Raw genomic sequence first — 18,993 nt, forward strand, 5'->3', positions numbered from 1 at the left:
CTAAAACTGCAGCAGTCGTTGAAGTTCACAGAATGACTCATACTTTTCCTCAGAAAGGAGGGATTTCATAATTTGGCAAGGAGAGTGAAGGCGAGAGCCCATCTGTTGAAAAGGTCGAGTTCTGAGCTTCAGACCGGGATGTTAGGAAGCTCGAGTACAAAGCGTTCATTACAAGGCAGAAGTTTGCCGAATTGGTCAGCGAAAGGTCACCAAAAGGTCAAAAGCTCATCAAGCTGATCCCTTATCTGTCACGAATGAAAGTCATCCAGAGCGCCGAGTGCAATGCTAAAAAGTGAAATCGAGATCAAAACATCCTATTTATTTTTTCATTAACACAGGCTCATTCTGAAAACGTAGCCCTATATACATTTCTGGAAATCACGAATTATGTAGCCAGATGTACATATGAATACATTTAATACTTAAAACGATAGCTATAGGGAAGTGTGACGCCGTTCCTTTTCGTGCTTACCAGCTGATCACTTACCTCCATATAAACGGCTTTCCAGCTGTTACATTTGCCCAGTAGCTCGCTGTGTATGTTGGTGGACTTGAGAAACAGAGAGGAGTTGACCACAATGACGGGGTGCAAGTCCAGTGAAGAACAGTTCCAGAAAGCAAATAAGACTAAAACAGAAGCTAAAAATTAAATAAACAAGTAAATAACAGGGTGAGAACATGGTAAAATCTGAAAATTTAAAATATTAGGAGGCTTTTCTTTTTCTGGATTGCTTTTTAAAACTGTTGGTTGGGTGTAGGGAAGAGGGTGGGTGCTGGTCAATCTGTGCTATTAAAACACTATTAGTTGGGTTTAGGGTAGGAGGACGGTGGGGGGATGGGTCGGTTGGTCAGTCAGTCAGTTGACAGCGGCCTTTGGTGGATTTACGCGAGATGAGTTAGCGCGAATGCCGCTTACGAGAGAAATTTGCAATGTAAAAAAAAGTGTACATGTGCCTCTGGTTGATTCCCGAAAACAAAAACTACAAAAAAACTACAATAAATGAATAAATAAATAAAATAAACAATAATAATAAAAAACCTAGCTCCTGGAATGTATTTGGTACTCTTTAGAAATGTATAAAGCGGTACGTAATCAGAACGAGCCTCGGTTGGTTTTCTTGATTCATTTTTTTTTGTTGCTATTTTTGTTGTTGCTAAATTATTATATTGCAGAACAGTATTCAGCACTCCTGTTTCCTTCAAAATATGTAAAAAAAAGAGAAAAAAAGAATAATAAGACATGAAAAAGGAGAGGAAAACCTTTCTGCCAAAAAATAAATAAAATAAAAACATGATTACTGACACAGAAGATAGCAGATGTAGTATGTGTTAGGTATGTATCCTTTTTCTTTGTCTTATTATTATTACTGTCAGGGTTTTGTGTTCATGTGATTTCCCCCATGTTTCCATACTCCATGTGTGTTTGTTTGTATCATGTCACCCCTTTGTTCTAGTTCCCGACGTTTGTTAAAGTTCAATGCAATCTCATGGCAATTCATAATTTTTTGATTTAGTAGCTAATTCGCATCAATTAGTGCGATCTAATTAGTACAATTTAGTTCGATTTGCCCATCGCCCAATGATGGTTGGGGTTAGGGGTGGGGTGAGGTGCTACGCCTCCTTTTTAAAATCATACATTTTTGACGACTGAACTTGTACGAAAATTTCAAGCCCTGAGTTTAGTTCTTGGTCCGGTATTATGCATCTTCCTGTGTGTGATTCCAGTGTTCCTTGTCAGTGTTCAAATAAATACGTGTTTTGATAATTCCTGTGATTCCAGTGCGTTTATCTGTGTGAAGAAAGCCAAACCGTGACAATCACGTTCATTATTATTAACATCAATGTTGCCATAATCACAGAATATTATCTCCAACTTTATTATTATTATTAATAATGTTAATGTTTTATTATTTTTATTACGACTAAGAATGTTAAATACCAGTTAGACACTACCAGTAATTTTTCGATTGTCATTGATTTTTATACACATTCCTGATTTTTCCATTTCTGTTCTACTGCTGTTTATATATTCTGTTTATCTTTTTTGTGTTGGGTGGCACGGTGGCTCAGTGGTTAGCACTGTAGCCTCACAGAAAGAAGGTCACTGGTTCGAGTCCTGGCTGGGCCAATCTGCGTTTCGGTGTGGAGATTGTTTGTTTTTCGCCATGTTGGCGTGGGTTTCCTCCGGGTGCTCCAGTTTCCCCCACAGTCCAAAGACATCAACTATAGGTGAATTGGATGAACAAAATTGTTTGTAGTGTATGAGTGTGTGAGTGAATGCGAGAGAGTAAGGGCGTTTCCCAGTATTGGGTTGCAGCTGGAATGGAAAACATATGCTGGAATAGTTGGTGGGTTATTCCACTGTGGCGACCCCTTAAAACTAAGGGTCTAAGAAGAAGGAAAATGAATGAATGTATGTATTGCACTGCTAATGAAAAAGTTTTAAACTAGGCTACAAATCTGTGTCATCAAACACTATGAGCACTGGCCCAACAGAAAACTCTTGTGTTGTGCCAAAATCTCTAATAATTCCTCAAAAGCTCTGTAATAGGGCGAACATGAAAGTGAACACATTCCTGAAGTCCGAATCCAAACGTTACGCCTCCAGAGTCTAAACCTAATTCTTCTTTATGTATAATGAGGACCTGTGAGACTATCTTTTTAAGAGTAAATAGCATTAGTGGGTTGGTTCTCAATACACTTAACGTGATGTGATATAAAAAACAGGCTTGAGACTGCACTCACCTCAGAACTCACAAAACACAAATCTTTGAAATGTAATTTGTGACAACTGAACAGAGAGTAAGGAATGAGAGCCTGCGCGAGAGAGATTTCATTGAGTTTAAAAGCAGTGGAAGAATGGGAAGAACAACTGCCTTGTCATGTTTATTGCCTTATAAAGATATACAGTCCTTTATCCTGGTCTTTTATTTTTTTTACTGACAGAGCACAGAGTACTGTTTTAAGAATTGAAAAAACACATTCTTTTTACATATTTCTTTAATATTTAATGTAAATATTATTAAAACAAAATTAGCTTTATTCATTATTACATTTTCTGCAAAGTGTGCTGAAGTGTTGTGGTTTCTTCCTGGTCAAAGTCAAAAGATTCAGTAGTTTTTTAGTACCAGTTCACACTCTTTACTAGAGATTTATACATACCTATTATTAAGATATTGGCTGTTTACATGTAATTATTAAGTACATATTCTGTAGGATCTTAGGATGCAAAAACTTCTGTCCCAGATTTGACATACAGCGAAGCTGAAACAGCAGGCTTTCATACAGCACTGGCATACAGTATGTGGGCCAAACTTGGCCCGGGCTTGGCAGAGGTGGCACCGTCTTTAAGGTAGCTCAAAAGACATGGACCAGATGTCAAATGTAGCATTTGGCCCAGATGTTAAAAATTAATATGTGGGCCATGTAAGTTTGGCCTATCTTGACCTACATTTAAAATACATATATGAATATTTTAATAAACAAAGTGTCTAATGTCTTCATTTGAATCCAAATCAAGATTTAATTATTTGATATATAAATCTATTGTTTCCAAATAACTGAATTTAACTTACATTAAATTTATTTTATTAACCAAAATATTATTTTACAATTTATATTATTCACCAAATGTCAAAGTCAGTTTTTTATTAAGATCTTTTTTTAATTATGGTGGCTTGAGAGAGCCAACATAATGTTATCCTAAACTTTGTCTTCTTCTTAGACTATTTTAATCCTAGTCCATTTATACTACAACCACCAAACTAACTGCAAATTACACTGAATTAAGTTGCTCTATCTTTTCCAACTGATCCAGCTTACGTTTTTCTGAAAACTGACCTGGAAAATTTTGAAAAGTTCCATTGACTTAACATTGGATGAAACTTTGTGACCTTATAACTTTGCACCAGACTGTCCTACAGACTTAAGGCTGGGCTCATTTAACTCAGACCACCAATCTGCCAATTACGGATGACCTTTCAACTTACTAGCCACATCCCTAGCAATCACTTACAGCACCCTAGCAACTGCCATTGACTTTACTTTGGACATACTAATATCTTTACATATTAAAAAGAATAAAAATATTAAGTATATATATATATAGTATAAAATAAAGATAGATATAGGATATAAAGGATTAAAATATTACAAAACATTATTTTCTAGCCTACATAAATATAAAAAACATACTTTCATACCTTCTTCATCTCGGGGGCTTTTACAGTTTATTTGTGACAATTTGCTTTTGTATAATGTTATTATTATTAGCAGTATTATTTATTATATCCATATTTATATTTGTTTTATTAAAACAAGCTTAGATTTGCCCAGCTGTTAGGTTTTAGACCATATGGGGCACAGCATGTTTATTTGGATATAATTCAGTTTTTTGACCACACTTTGTTATTATTGTTCATTTATTCGTTTGCTGGAAATTAGAACTGAATTTAGAAATAATTTTAAATCAAAACTTTGCGCTTAACAAACTAAATCAATTATTTATAGGCTAATTGATGTCTGTGCGTACAAGGTTTCCCTATCCACGAGAGCGAAAGTGAAAGTAGATAATGATAACTTATCTCTCATTCTCGCACTGCAAATGCTCTGTTTAACTGTTTTCTTGCTAGTGGGATGCTTAGTTTTTCCACTTACAAAGTCGTCATGTAAATAGCAAATGCACCAAAGCGCGACCAACTGACTCTTAAAGGGAATGGGATATGAGACTCTGATTGGTTTATTCTCAAAACACACCTATAACTCATTAAGAAAATAAGCTCAACCCTTTTAGACCATGCGCCACGGCGCAAAGTGGATTTTTCTGACCTTATATTAGCAAAAGTGGATTCTGACACACACTGAATGCGTTTGGGCCCTGCACTTTGCACATGGATCATCAAAATAGAGTCCATAGTGTCAATGGGCTCAATTTTGACGGTACATGCGCAGAGCGCAAAAACGCAGGGCACAAACGCTTTCAGGGCGTGTCAGAACGCGTTTTTGCTAATTTAAGGACGGGAAAACCTGCTTTGCGTCATGGCGCATGGTCTAAAAGGGTTGAGTTTATTTTCTTAATGAGTTACAGGCGTGTTTTGAGAATAAACCAATAAGAGTCTCATCTCCCATTACCTTTAAGAGCCAGCTGCGTCGCGCCATAAGCGCATTCGCTATTTACAGGACGCAAAGTAAGTCTAAGTGGAAAAAATGAGCATTTCACAAGCAAACAGTGAACAGTTATTTAACAGAAAACTGTTAAACAGAGCATCTACTGCGTGAGAATGAGAGATAATGGAACTACTTTCACATTCACTCTTGGATAGGGAAACCTTTACGCACGGACATCAATTAGTCTATAAATAAACACTTTTGTTTGTTAAGCGCAAATATTCGTTTGAAAACTATTTCTAAATTCAGTTCTGATTTCCAGCAAATTAATAAATGAATAATAATAACAAAATGTCTTCAAAAACCTGAGTTATATCCTAAAACACATGATGTGCTCCTTATGGTCTAAAATGTGACAAGTGGGCAAATCTAAGCTTGTTTTTAATAAAACAAATATAAATATGGATATAATAAATAATACTGCTTATAATAATAACATTATACAAAAGCAAATTGTTATGAATGAACTGAAAAAGCCTCCCGAGATGAAGAAGACATAAAAGCAGTGATTTTTCATATTTATGTAGTCTAGAAAATAATATGTTTTGTAATATTTTAATCCCTTATATTTATGTCCTATATCTATTCTTAATATATACTATATATATCCTTAATATTAAATTTTTTTCATATGTAAAGATATTTGCCTATTGCTCTCTTGTGCGTATTAAGCAGTGCGTAAGCGAGGCGCAACTCTGCGCTGGAGTTTACACCGGGTTAGATTTGGTCTAATGAAAAATCAATTATAGTTTCTCAAAATAGCAATGCGCCAGCGGTCCGCCTCAGAACGGCTTCCTTTTTAGACCAGAACGCCTATGGGCGCACAAATGAGCGCTAATGCATTTGCTATTTAAACAGCGTAGCGCAACGCCTCAAAACGACTCTTGCGCCAAGCTGAAACTACCAAAAGACTACTGCGCCACGCCTTGCGCCACACTGCGCGGGGTGTATGATAGGGCCCAATGCGTTTACACAAATGAGGTCAATGTGCCAAAACTGCTTACTACAATTTTACTACAATAAAACATGGTCAAATTTTCATAATGGAATGGTTTAGTCGTGTGAACCAACAATACAGCAGTGGCTACTGCTCACATTTAAATATAGAAGATTGTCAAATCCAATGACGCTGGTATGTGCACAGTAGTGTGTGTACATCATGTGATGCTAACGCTAGGAAACTCACCCTAGGTGGTGCTAAAAAAAGAAGTAGCTACTAGGTACTGTAGGTGTGCAATGGAAAACCCAAACTAAGCCATACCAAATCCAAACAGTGTAATGATCTAATGCACTGAGGGCTTCCCATCAAATTTATATAGAAAATTCTGTAGAGCAATAACATATAGAGCAAAGGAGAATGCCTTATTCACAAGTAAAAGCATTTGGAAATGCAATGTGCTTCAACTGAGCACTTGAGATTGCATCACTGCAAATGCATATTAACACACAAGGTCTTTGAAATTCGGCTTATCTATAGCTTCAGTCCCTTCCTCCATTAAAAGCATAAACACTGCAGGATGACGTCTATGAAAAGCTTCAAACTTAGGGTTAAAGATTTATGGAAATCCATTGCCCTTAGTATTAGCCATAACAATAGGGCCACCAAACCTAACAAGCAAAGAAACAACAAGTGAAGTGCTTTTAAATTCAGACAGTAAGCTCAACAAGACTCCAAGGTTTTCAAAACAAGCAGACTGGACTCGGGAAGAAAATCAACATCTGACGTCCCTTCTGAGTTCACAGTTCTTAGCGCCCTGGTGTGTGACCGGTTTCCAAATGTCTTCATCAGCACTTTAAAACACTAATGTGTGTGTGTGTTGCTGCGCTCTCAGAGACAAACAATATTGTGTGTCAGTTGAGCTGGTTCCTCAGGGAGGCCATGCACAGGCTGCATGACTCCTCCTCTCACGCAATGTTGTTTTGGCTTGCTCTTCATACATGTCTCCAACTTGCTTGTAAATTAATTGTTTTTTCCTCCCAATAAAGCATGATAAAATACTGTGATGAAACATTTTTAAATAATTACTCATTCTCATTTTAGTCTAAACCATACACAGCCATTTATGTGGATCAAAGGTGAAATCCTGCCTGCTTTTTCAGTGCACTCTTAGAAATAAACTTTAGAAATAAAGGTGTTTTATCAGTGATGTCTGCAATATATACAATACACACCAGCCGCTTTATGTACACCTTACTAGTGTCAAGTTGTGCTCATTTTTTGTCTTCAAAAACTGCTTCAATTCTTCATTGCTAATATTGAATAGTGCTGGATACATTCCTTAGAGATTTGAGTCCATATTGACATGATAATATCACACAGTTACTGTGAATCTCCTGTTCCAGCACATCCCAGAGGGACGTCTCTATTAGACTGAGTTCTGGTGACTGATGAGGCCATTTGAGTATAGCAAACGTATGTCTTCTTCAAGAAACCCGATTGAGATGGAGTGTTATCCTGATGGAGGTACTGTACACATCATGAAATGGACACACTGGGGCCATGAGAAGTAACCGTAACCAAAGTCTCTTTTAAGGAAAGTCTGTTCACTTGGCAGTCAAGCCATCCAAGAACAAAGTCATCTTTAAAGAAACTGTAAATTTTTTTCATAAGGGTCATGTAGTAAATTCTAATTCAGATTTACGACCTATTCATGTAGTAGAAACCATATGCTAATTCTAAATAACTCCCCTGGTAACTTTAAATAGTTGAAGGAACCTATTTAAGATCATGTGACTGAAGGCCATGATGTGCACTTGGTAAATTTCTTTTTTTTCCTCACCAACAACTTAGTTTACAGTAAATTTATTGTAAATGTCCAACAAGTCATGAAGAAAGAATATGATAGATAATTTCATATAAAATAAATTGCTATGAATATTAATTATATATATATATATATATATATATATATATATATATATATATATATATATATATATATATATATATATATATATATATAAAAATAGATAATGATAAAAAAAAATATTAAGAAAAGTGTCTATTCTCGCAAAGACCAAATTCCTAATTCAAGAGCCCTTATTATACATTAAAAAGGTCATATTTTGGTTTCCAAAATAACATGTCTCCAATAACATGCTGATGTGCATTCAAGGTCAAAAAACATTGTCATTGTCTTATAATGTGCATTTATTTTTACCTAATTATCCCAGCGACTCCTATTTGAATCGTTCAGCGATTCATTTGTTCCCAAACCCCTCCTTAGCGCGAAGCTAATCTGCGCCGATTGGACTGATGACAGCCTGTTGCGATTGGTCGACAGCATTCAGCGTGAGACAGCGTGAAATGCCCAGCACGGCTTATCAACAATATTGAAGAAGTCAGAGTGTATGTGTGAGCCATACCTGTATTTCAGACCCACCTCCCACCACCTTCCAATTTTGTTATTTATCCCGAAAACCTCCCGTAAATTCAACCCCCTGAAACAGTGTTATTCAGACACCTCAACCCCGAACCTAACACCCCCGGTCTCCCGGATTTTCAGGGACAGATGTTGGCAGGTATGTGTGTGAGCACATGCAGGAGTGCATTAAAGCAGTGCAGTTAAACACCAGCATATTGCTCTATTCTTAACCCTGACATTCATTCAGTATTAATCCACACGGTGGCAAAAGCTGAACTTTTTTGAACCTTGCCTGCTGCACGTGTGTAGGAACATCTGATGGTGTCCATAGCAATGACAAACGGCAGAGGAACGCTAGTGCACAAACACATTTAAATCAGTAAACAAAGCAGCACGCGTCGCGTTTTCAGCATGGCTTTAGACGCGATATGAGAATATAAAGAGTTGACCTGATACCGTACAAGCGGTTACAAGAAACAAAACACAATTAAATACATAATTTGCTAGCAAGAGAAAACAAAAAGGGAGCCATTTTAATTGCACTTACTTACAATTGCGAAATGGAGGAAGAAACTGATCCATGAACTGTGTACTGTAAAGTTCCTGTCAAGCTCTGACAAAGTCCCACACATCAATAGTCTTTTCTGATTCCTCCTTTAACAAACGGCCGACGAATTCCCCGTTGTAAGCGTGTAGATTTCATGGAACACAGCACAAGGCTGGGCTATCATGCTGAGGTATTTTAGCAAAAATAAACCTCAACCACTGACTCTTCACAGTTTCATTTTTGGTAGAGGAAATAACACTAACTTTCCCCTCACACTACCAATAATATCCAGCTGAGCGAATTAGTTTTATGACTTGATTTAACCGGGATCTGCTACAGTGTTTGTGGGCGGGGGCGCAGGTTTTAATTTTCTGGGTTTGCATGCGCAAAAATTGGGCGGGGCTTAAGTTTCGTATCAATGTCACGGCGAAACAGCTGAAGACTCATTTTCAAGATGATTCATTTGAAGCACTACGAGTCGACTCTTTTATAAATGAATCAATAGTTTTAAACATGGTGCACTTTCAGGTATAAGCCTTAGCTGGATATCTCATTTCACTTAGAGTTGTTTTACACACTACATGGAAGGTCATTTTCTAAAACCCATAATAGGGGCTCTTTAAAAATACAGAGGAATTCTGAAATCTCAAAAACTGCTCACTGAACTTGTTGAACTAATTCAAATCAGCATTAAATTCTGAAGTGACTTTCATTACTGCCTAAGCACTAATTATGTTTTAGTTTCCAGCTTGCTTTAGCTACTGTGTGTAAGCAAGGATTAGAATGGCACCAATCTGCTTTACAGCTGTTTCACATAGGCACATAGCAGTCGCCAAATGACAGGGCTTGCTCTAACGATTAAGCAAATCTATATAGACGCCTCGCCCCCCAAATAACACCTGGCTATAAAGCTTGACAATTGGCTAATTCAACTGGAAGGCAAGTTTTTCTTCTTTATGGTGGCCATATTGAGTCGTGCATTCTCCCTCATTTGTAGTATTGTGAATAAACCATCTTTGTATTACTACAGTCTACATCTATCAAAGGTCTCAAAGTTGTCTTAAATTGTGTCAAGAAAATTTTCCTCACACCTTTACACACCACCACTGGATCCATGCCTATAATTCATCCATACAACAAATTCTGACCCAACCATCAGCAGAAATGGAGACTCACCAGACCTTCTTCCAGTCTACTATTGTCCAGTTTCAGTGAGTTTGAGGGACTGTGTGTTCAGAGCTTTTCTTCTCAAGACTTCAATAGTAATAAGTTGTTATTTGGGGTATTGTTGCCTTTTGTACCTGCTCAAACCAATCCTGCTACAGTACTCTGACCTCATTAACAAGCCATTTTCAGCCACAAACCTGCCATTGTTTCAGTGCATTAGCTATGTGTCCATTCAAAGATCTACAATAGAATTATGCGCATAACTGGAATATTGCATAAAACATTTGCAAATATAGCACTGTTTTTGAAAATTGATACTTCTTGATAAACTGTTGCCGAACATCAAAAGAAAATTTGAATTTGCTTTGGTAGGAAAAGGACGATGGGCTGTTTTTTAATATAATAAATTACTTGCACATCAGAAGACAAAGACAAGATGCAATGAACATGCGGTGGCTTTTAGAGGTGTGTGATGCAGACATGCTTAACACAGTTCTGGCAGGTAACAATACTATTAATAGTATTATTAATAATAATACTATTACAAATAGGTTTAAAGATGAACTTTGGCTAGGGGGTTGACCAAAAGAGCATTTCAGATGTTTTACAATGTGGTCGATCCTCTGGTTTATCCATTCTTTATTACATGATTTGTTAAAACAAAATCACATGAGTTGTTTGATGTGCATGCTGGAATTTATTTGATAATTGTGTCTCCATGTTATAGGCTATGCACATTTTTTTCTTATTGCTTAAAAAATTTATCCTATTATATATATTTTTTTGCATTTAAACTTGAAGTTTAAACTTCAGCAGATCATATTGACCATGTGTAAATACACAAGTTCCTATAGTGCTTAGTATAAATGAGTACAGCCTATTTTGAATATTAAATATTTTATCAATTTCTCAGTCATTAATACATATTGGAGCGTTTAAACAAAACAGATTTTTTAAACAGATATATTAATTAAAATAATATTTTGGTCACAGAGCATCTTTTAGAAATGGAAAGATAATACATTTAAATTCATGCGAAATATTTAAAAAAAATTACAACATTTTATCAAAATTGTATATAGTTTTTGTTTCTTTTGATTTTTGCTTTTTTTTTAAAAAACTATTGTATTTAATATTTTCCCTAACATATAAACGTTGGTGTCCTCATTTTTTAATCATTATTTGAATTTGAATTAATTGAATGCGATAGACCCTTGATAGAACTATCTCATTTTCGAGAGGGTCCTTAAGAAGTACATAAATCAAACAGAGTACAACACATCATAACAAACATACAGCTAACAAAACAAACAAACAAACAAACTAACTAACTAACTAACTAACTAACTAACTAACTAACTAACTAACTAACTAACTAACTAACTAACTAACTAACTAACATCACACTTCCCTTAAAACATTTCCCACAGTCTAAAACCTAAGCAAACAAAAACATATAATCAAAAGTACAATTTGACATACAAATAAATAAAAAGCATTTAAATTGGAACCAATATTTAATATAAAATTAGTAGTATTTCTTGTAAGTAATTTAGTTAGATTTTGCTTCAGTATTGACTAATCTAATGCATATGGACAAATATAATCTTGTAGGGCATACTATAGAAAGTGAAGTTTATTTATAAACTTATTCCGAGAGGATCACGTGTTTATAATTGCTTGCGGCTGGTCCCGCATTATTTAATTTATGATTCACCAATCAGACGATTTCTAAGCCACTATAAATAATATGGTTAACACTGCTGCCTCACAGCAAGAAGGTCACTGGTTTATTTCTGTGCAAAGTTTACAAATTCTCCCCGTCCTCACATGGGTTTCCCCCGGGTTCCTCCCACCGTACAAAAATATGCAACTTAAGTTAATTGACTAATACAAATCAGCACCATAGACATGCTTAGTAGTTTTCTCTTAAGAGCAATCACTATCTGTTGATTAGCTACTACAGCAGGGGAGTTCTTGAGATCTACCTGAGCTCAAACTCCCCTCTCGCCTTGCAAACGGGAGGGAGCCTCAGGCTCAAGGATCATATGAGCTTTATATGAGTTAGATTAAATAGGCAAATAATTGTATAAGAATGATTTGTTCTGTAGACAATCAAAATAAAAAAAAAATAAAAATAAAAAACTGCTTAGAGCTAATAATATTGACCTTAAAATGGTTTTTAAAAAAATAAAAACTTTTTTTATTCTAGCTAAAATAAAACAAATAAGACTTTCTCCAGAAGAAAAAATATAATAGGAAATACTGTGAAAAATTCCTTGCTCTGTTAAGCAACAATATTTCAAAAAGAAAAAAAATTCACAGGAAGGCTAATAATTTAGACTTCAACTGTACATATAGCTAAAAGTATTACGATGTATAATGTGATTATACTGCATCCTTTTCTGCCGGGTAGAGATAAACCTAAACAGAGAAAGTAAGACACCACGGGGGAGGCAGAACAATTTATATTTATCAGTGTCCATCCTATATCGAGTCCCTGAGGGAGAAGGAGGGAGGAAAGGGGGAACATTATCCTCTTTACTCGGGATTAAAGCGGCCTTGCGATTGACCCTACTACTTTCTGAATTGTGTGATCCTGATGTGACAGGTGCTTGTGTCGGATGATGCTGGATAGGGACATTAACCCCCTTTGCCCTACACACTGACATACAGGACTGGAGGACATTAACACTCTCACCTTACACAGACACAGAGATTTACTGCTTTGTATTGTGGCCACTTGGCTCAGCGAAGATGGACCAGGGCTGCCGTCAGGGTAGATTTATAGATTTATTAGGTACAGCCAGAGGCATCCTAAATAAAATGCAAAACAATGCAAAATATTAGTATGGACAATAAGCTAATTTTAAACAACAACAACAACAAAAAATCACCATTATTAATTTTATATTAGGCGACATGGTGGTTTAGTGGTTAGCACTATCACCTCACAGCAAGAAGGTTGCTGGTACAAGTCTTGGCTGGGCCAGTTGGCATTTCTGTGTGGAGTTTGCATGTTCTTCCCGTGTTAGCGTAGGTTTCCTCCGGGTGCTCCGGTTTTCCCCACAGTCCAAAGACATGCGCTATAGATGAATTGAACAAACTAAATTGGCCTTAGTGTATGAGTGTGTATGGGTGTTTCCTAGTACTGTGTTGCAGCTGGAAGGGCATCCGCTGCGTAAAACATTTGCCAGAATAGTTGGCAGTTCATTCCGCTGTGGCGATCTCTGAAATAGAGACTAAGCCGAAGAAAAATGTACGAATGAAAAACAATTCCATGATTCTGAATCATTACACAGTCTCAGTCATTCATGTGTGACGTTAGATGTAACAAAATATTAAATAGGCTATTTATTATGCTTTTCTTTGAGTCATCTTGTAAATGAATGCCTCCCTGCTCAGTTTCTTATAGAGCATGAATCAGCTCATGAAAGGCTCATTTAAAATGTATTTGCGTCTTTTTTCAGTAGAACATTAAAGACGTTTTATTTTAGCTCACATTGTAGTCCATGGTGATTCATAAAAATGCAAGTCAATAGCTACAGCCACTTTAAAGGGGACCTATTATGCGAAAGTCTTTTTCTAAAAGGGGGTTTAAACACAGTTGTGTGGCAACAGTGAGTAAATATATCCACACTGTAAAAAAAATCCTGGTTGCCTTGAATTTTTAAGCTGAACCAAATTAACCTTATAAGTCCATTGAATTTGATGTTAAGCTTACTTAAAACAGCTTGCATAACTTAATAAATTAGGTTAGACCGTGATTAACTTTAAGTTAATTAAGATACAATGAACTAAAAACATAAGCTGTCATGATTCGTGATTAATTCTATTTTTCATAATCACACCTCATGAAAACAGTCTGCAGAAACACTTTCTCTTTTTGTGCATGTCATCAGAAGGGGAAAATCCCACCCATATTAGTGACACTCTCTTCCTCATTAGCATAGACAGCCCTGAGTGAGAAGCAGTCGTCCGTCTTTAGAGTTTTTTTGTGTCGTACCTGCATGCTTGTCATGTGAGGGACAACACATTTGCGGATCCAAATGCAGGATTTATTACACAGATAATGATCTGGCAGGCATTTGTCACAATCAGGGGCAAACGGTAGCATACAAGCAAATCCAGAAGGATGGTCAAATGACAGGTGAATGGTCAGTAAAGGCGGCAAGCATAAACAAACAAAACAAAGCAAGGGTCAAACATGGCATGTCGTAATGTCATAAAACAGTAAACAAGACTCAGCACTGGTGTGTGTGTGTGTGTGTCTGTGCTGCGTTTAAAGTTCATGTTATCAGTACTGAACAGCTTCAGCTGTGCGTGTTAGCAATCAGCGGAAAACCGGAACAGGTGTGCGTGTGTAGTGCATGATAGGATTTAGTCCATATGATGACAGTCCTTAGTGTAAGTGAATGATTCACAGCAATCTACAAGCCTGGATCACTGGCGATTGTGACAATGCCGAAGATAATGTCAGTGACTAAAAGGCATTATGGACGATACACAAATGATCACTCTATAGACTAACTTCTTTTGAGTCACTTCCTTTGACATTTTTTTTTCACAGAGATAACGTTAGTCCTGTTTTTAATAATAATAATAACAACAACAATCTGTCTATTTTGAAAAGAGGGCTGGGAGCACAATGTCATTTGAATTTACAATGACAGTCATCAAAATGGCACAATTTATGCACTTACTTTTTTTCAGTCCAAAGAAAAAAATTTAAATCTTAAATCAAGAAATGTTTTCTAGACAAGCAAAAAATGATTGTCTTATTTTCAGAAATAATGAGTTAAAATTAAGTGTGTTTTTCCTTAAAACAAGCTAAAGAAAATCTTTTTTTCAGTTTGAAACATAATTATTTTACGTACCCATTGCCCGATTATTTAGCTTTTTATTCAGGAATGCTTTTTAATTGAGAAAATTTGAGATATTTGGCCTAGTCGAAACAAGACGGGGTGGCTAGGTTGCTCAGTGTTCGAATGTTATCACTTGATTGAATAGGAGTTATCAGTGGTTATCAGCTGATAGATATGGGCCAGTAGGGGCCTTCTGCGTCTTCAAGTAGCCTCAGAAGTTATCATCTATCCACATGGTTAATCAGCTAAACTAATAGAGAAGACTCCAGATCCAGATCTGTTTTTATTTACTATTACTGTCACGTTAGGGTTTAGGATAGGGGTAGACATTAATAAAATACAATTAATAGGAAGTTTAATTAATAATATAAATAATTCTCATGGTTAATCAGCTATACACTAATAGAGAAGACTCCAGATCCAGATCTGTTTTTACATTACTGTGACGGTTGGTTTTAGGATAGGGATAGACGTCATTAAAATACAGTTAATAGGAAATGTAATAAATAATATAAATATTTATTGTTAACTTCCGCAGCCGTATGCGATTATAGCTGATTATCCATGTGGACGGATGAAAACAGCATTCTGAGCCCACTAGTAGATGCAGAAGGCCTCTACTGGCCCATATCTATCAGCTGATAACTACTGATGGTCGCTGGTTCGAGCCCTGCCTGGGTCAACTGGTGTTTCTGTGTGGAGTTTGCATGTTCTCTCAGTGTTCGCGTGGGTTTCCTTCAGGCTGAGGTGAATTGAATGAGCTAAATTAGCCCTGTTGTGTATGTGCCTGAATGTGAGAGTGCACGGGTGTTTCCCATTGCTGGGTTGTGGCTGGAAGGGCATCTGCTGCTTAAAACATATGCTGAATAAGTTGTCGTTCATTCCGCTGTAGCGACTCCTGATAAATAAAGGGACCAAGCCAAAAGAAATTGAATTAATAAATGAAACAAGACAAAAATCAAGTAGAAAGGTCACCATGGATCACTGAAGAAAATTCCAATAAGGAAAAAAATCTACATTTTGGATAAAGTGAGTAAATAATCATATTGTTTTTATTCTTTTAGTGAACTATGTTTTTAAGAACCACCTCAACTGAATCGATTTGTGAGCCGCTCAATTGAGTCACTAAGACGATCCGAATCTATGGAACGATTCTTTCACGAATCGGGCATCGCAGATACCCTCCGCGACTCCTCCCGCCAGAGCTCCAGCTTCCCGACTCCTGAAGAGACCGCACCGGCCGCCCGTCATCCGCTGTCAACCGGAGCATCTCTCTCACATCCAAACACACACGCTCACACACAACTAAACAGAACAGTCATTTCACTTATCGTTAAAGTGGTACACAAGACCACAACCCTGCTTTCCCGTCACACCGACTCATACTGTAAAACTTTAAACGCCGTCGTTATGGCTCTCTGAAAGATTCCCGCTTCACTCATAACTGCAGACTGACAACACAAGAACATTTCTGCCTGAAATCTCCATCGAAACATTTCTCGGGGATGTGAGACTTTCCACGTCGGGGATGTTGTTTTCCATCTTAATCGATACCTGAGACCAAGGGGTCAGGAGTTAAGCATTATTATTATAATTATCATCTGCTGTGGATCTCATCACCTTTGAAGAACAGATCAAACTTTTACCACGGATTATTAAGGATGAGACGCTTATTTTGATGATCACAGTGGGATAATAAAGTACAGCGCGCATCATCACCGCACCTTCAGGATGTTCCGGCGAGGTAAGATCAACATTTTAGATTATATAATTGCGTGTTTTTTGCTGCAGTTCAAGCAGATGCACGATGCTAAAAGTAGGTTACATTTGGTTCCATTGCGCGCGTGACTCTTCCACGCGCATCTGAGTTTATATATCACAACTCTGGATGAGAGGTTTTTAACGTGCTTAGTTTTTGCGCCTTGAGATTTTTGTGTTTGCCTGTGCGCCGATGAAATATTAATACCCAGCGCGTAATATTATTCTTAAAAATAGACAACCGATGCCGCACTGCAGCTGACAACTACTAGAGCTTACGAACTGCATCATAACTAGTAGAATCTCATTAGAACACATAGTTAATGATCTCTTTTAAAGACTAGCCGAGGCGCTGCATGGCGACAGGCGCCCATGGGACCGGTGTTTGTGAACTCTGCTTCAGACCCACACGCACACGCACACACACACACAGAGACTATGGATGCGTGTTGTCTATATCAGTAGAATGTTCAGTGTGCTTCTGGCGTGTTGCATGGTATTTGAGATCAATACTGTCGCTCTACTGTCAGGATATCAAAACAAATCTTGCTCAGAATAATTCAAGAAACATCCAGGTCATGAAAATGAATGGATCAACAATCAACACAAGTGTGTCCACAGAGAGGTGCTGTTTTACCTCCAGTTGGAAGTCAAGCGTGTCATATTTTAGGATTATACATTAAAGATATATATATATATATATATATATATATATATATATAGATAGATAGATAGATAGATAGATAGATAGATAGATAGATAGATAGATAGATAGATAGATAGATAGATAGATAGATAGATAGATAGATACAGTTTTATCTTTGTTAGTAAATGAAGAGCTCAGATGCAAAAACCTCTAAGTGCCATTTGGAATTATCTTCTACATCAAGCATTTTTTTTTCATCCCCTTATGTTTATGTTCAAATTTTTTATGTTATCTATTGCTTGCCATAAAAGTGCAATTACTGAACCTAGACACTGGAGCCTGAGAAAAATGCTAATTTTAGAAGAAAATTTTAGATGGCACTTAGAGGTTTTTGCATTTGAACTCTTCAAATATTTTTTATGTTATAAGTTGTTGTGGATGAAAATAGCAGAGGTTTAGTGATCCTGGAATGCTCAAACACACAGAGACTCCTGAAACAATTTTCCCACAAATCAAATCACATTCATCAACATTGTTGTTTTGCATTATGAGGTATTTGTGGCACTGGTATTTATTTTTATTCACGGCTATAATTATATTGGATTTGTAAAAGTCAAGGTTTTACTGTTCTTACGGTATATACAAGTTTGTTTGTTTTTTGGAGGGGCAATGGTATCTCCAGCCGAAAATGCCCCTCCACATCAAAAGCTACTGTTATAAACATTTCTAAATAAATATATTTCTTATAATAAAATATATTGTGTTCAATGAGGAAAAAAGTTCTTTTTACCACTCTGTTAAAATAGTTGGGTTAAAAATACCCCAAAATATAACCCAACTAAAGGTTATTGTAGCACCTTCCCAACTGGGTTATTTTTACCCGATGCATTGAGTGCACGTTTGTATCATCAATATTTAAGAATGCTGGTGAAACAAATATAAAAAACACGACAAGGAGAGGTAACTTGATAAAAAAAAAACTATATTATTGCACTAGAACTTAAATTTTAGAATGCAAAAACAAAATTATGCACAGATATTAATACAGCTGTTCTCTGTCAGTTAAATCAGTTGACTGTTGAAATTAATAATTTTAACCTATCTGGTTGAGTTATAACAAAAATAACCAAATAAAGGTTATAAATAACCCAACAAAGTATCAAATATTTAACCCAACTGGTTGAGTTATTAATAAAAACCCTAATAAAGGTTAAAAATAACCCAAGAAAGCACCAAATATGTTTAACTCAACCATTGGGTTAAATAAATAACTCAACATTTTTTAGTGTGCAAGACATTTAAAAACAACATATTTTAGAGAAGTAAATAATTACAATACTGTAATACCATAATATTTTTATCCAAGTTTATCATACTGTCAGAACTCTGGTAAAATAGTTAGGCCAAAAATACCTTAACATATAGCCCAACTATTATAGCACCTTCCCAACTATGGGTCATTTTAACCCAATGTATTGG

General features: G+C 36.4%; 1 protein-coding gene across 1 annotated transcript in view; it reads left to right on the plus strand.

Moving 5' to 3' along the window:
• The first annotated feature begins 16,319 nt into the window (after positions 1 to 16,319).
• Positions 16,320 to 18,993, plus strand: part of rtn4rl1a (reticulon 4 receptor-like 1a) — a 235,371-nt gene continuing 232,697 nt past the window's right edge. Inside the window, exon 1 of the mRNA XM_017358076.4 lies at positions 16,320 to 16,854. Coding sequence (XP_017213565.1) covers positions 16,842 to 16,854 — 13 coding nt within the window. The 5' untranslated portion in view covers positions 16,320 to 16,841. The remainder of the gene's footprint in view (positions 16,855 to 18,993) is intronic.

The sequence above is a fragment of the Danio rerio genome, chromosome 10, assembly GCF_049306965.1.
Source record: "Danio rerio strain Tuebingen ecotype United States chromosome 10, GRCz12tu, whole genome shotgun sequence".
In the NCBI taxonomy this organism is placed as follows: Eukaryota; Metazoa; Chordata; class Actinopteri; order Cypriniformes; family Danionidae; genus Danio; species Danio rerio.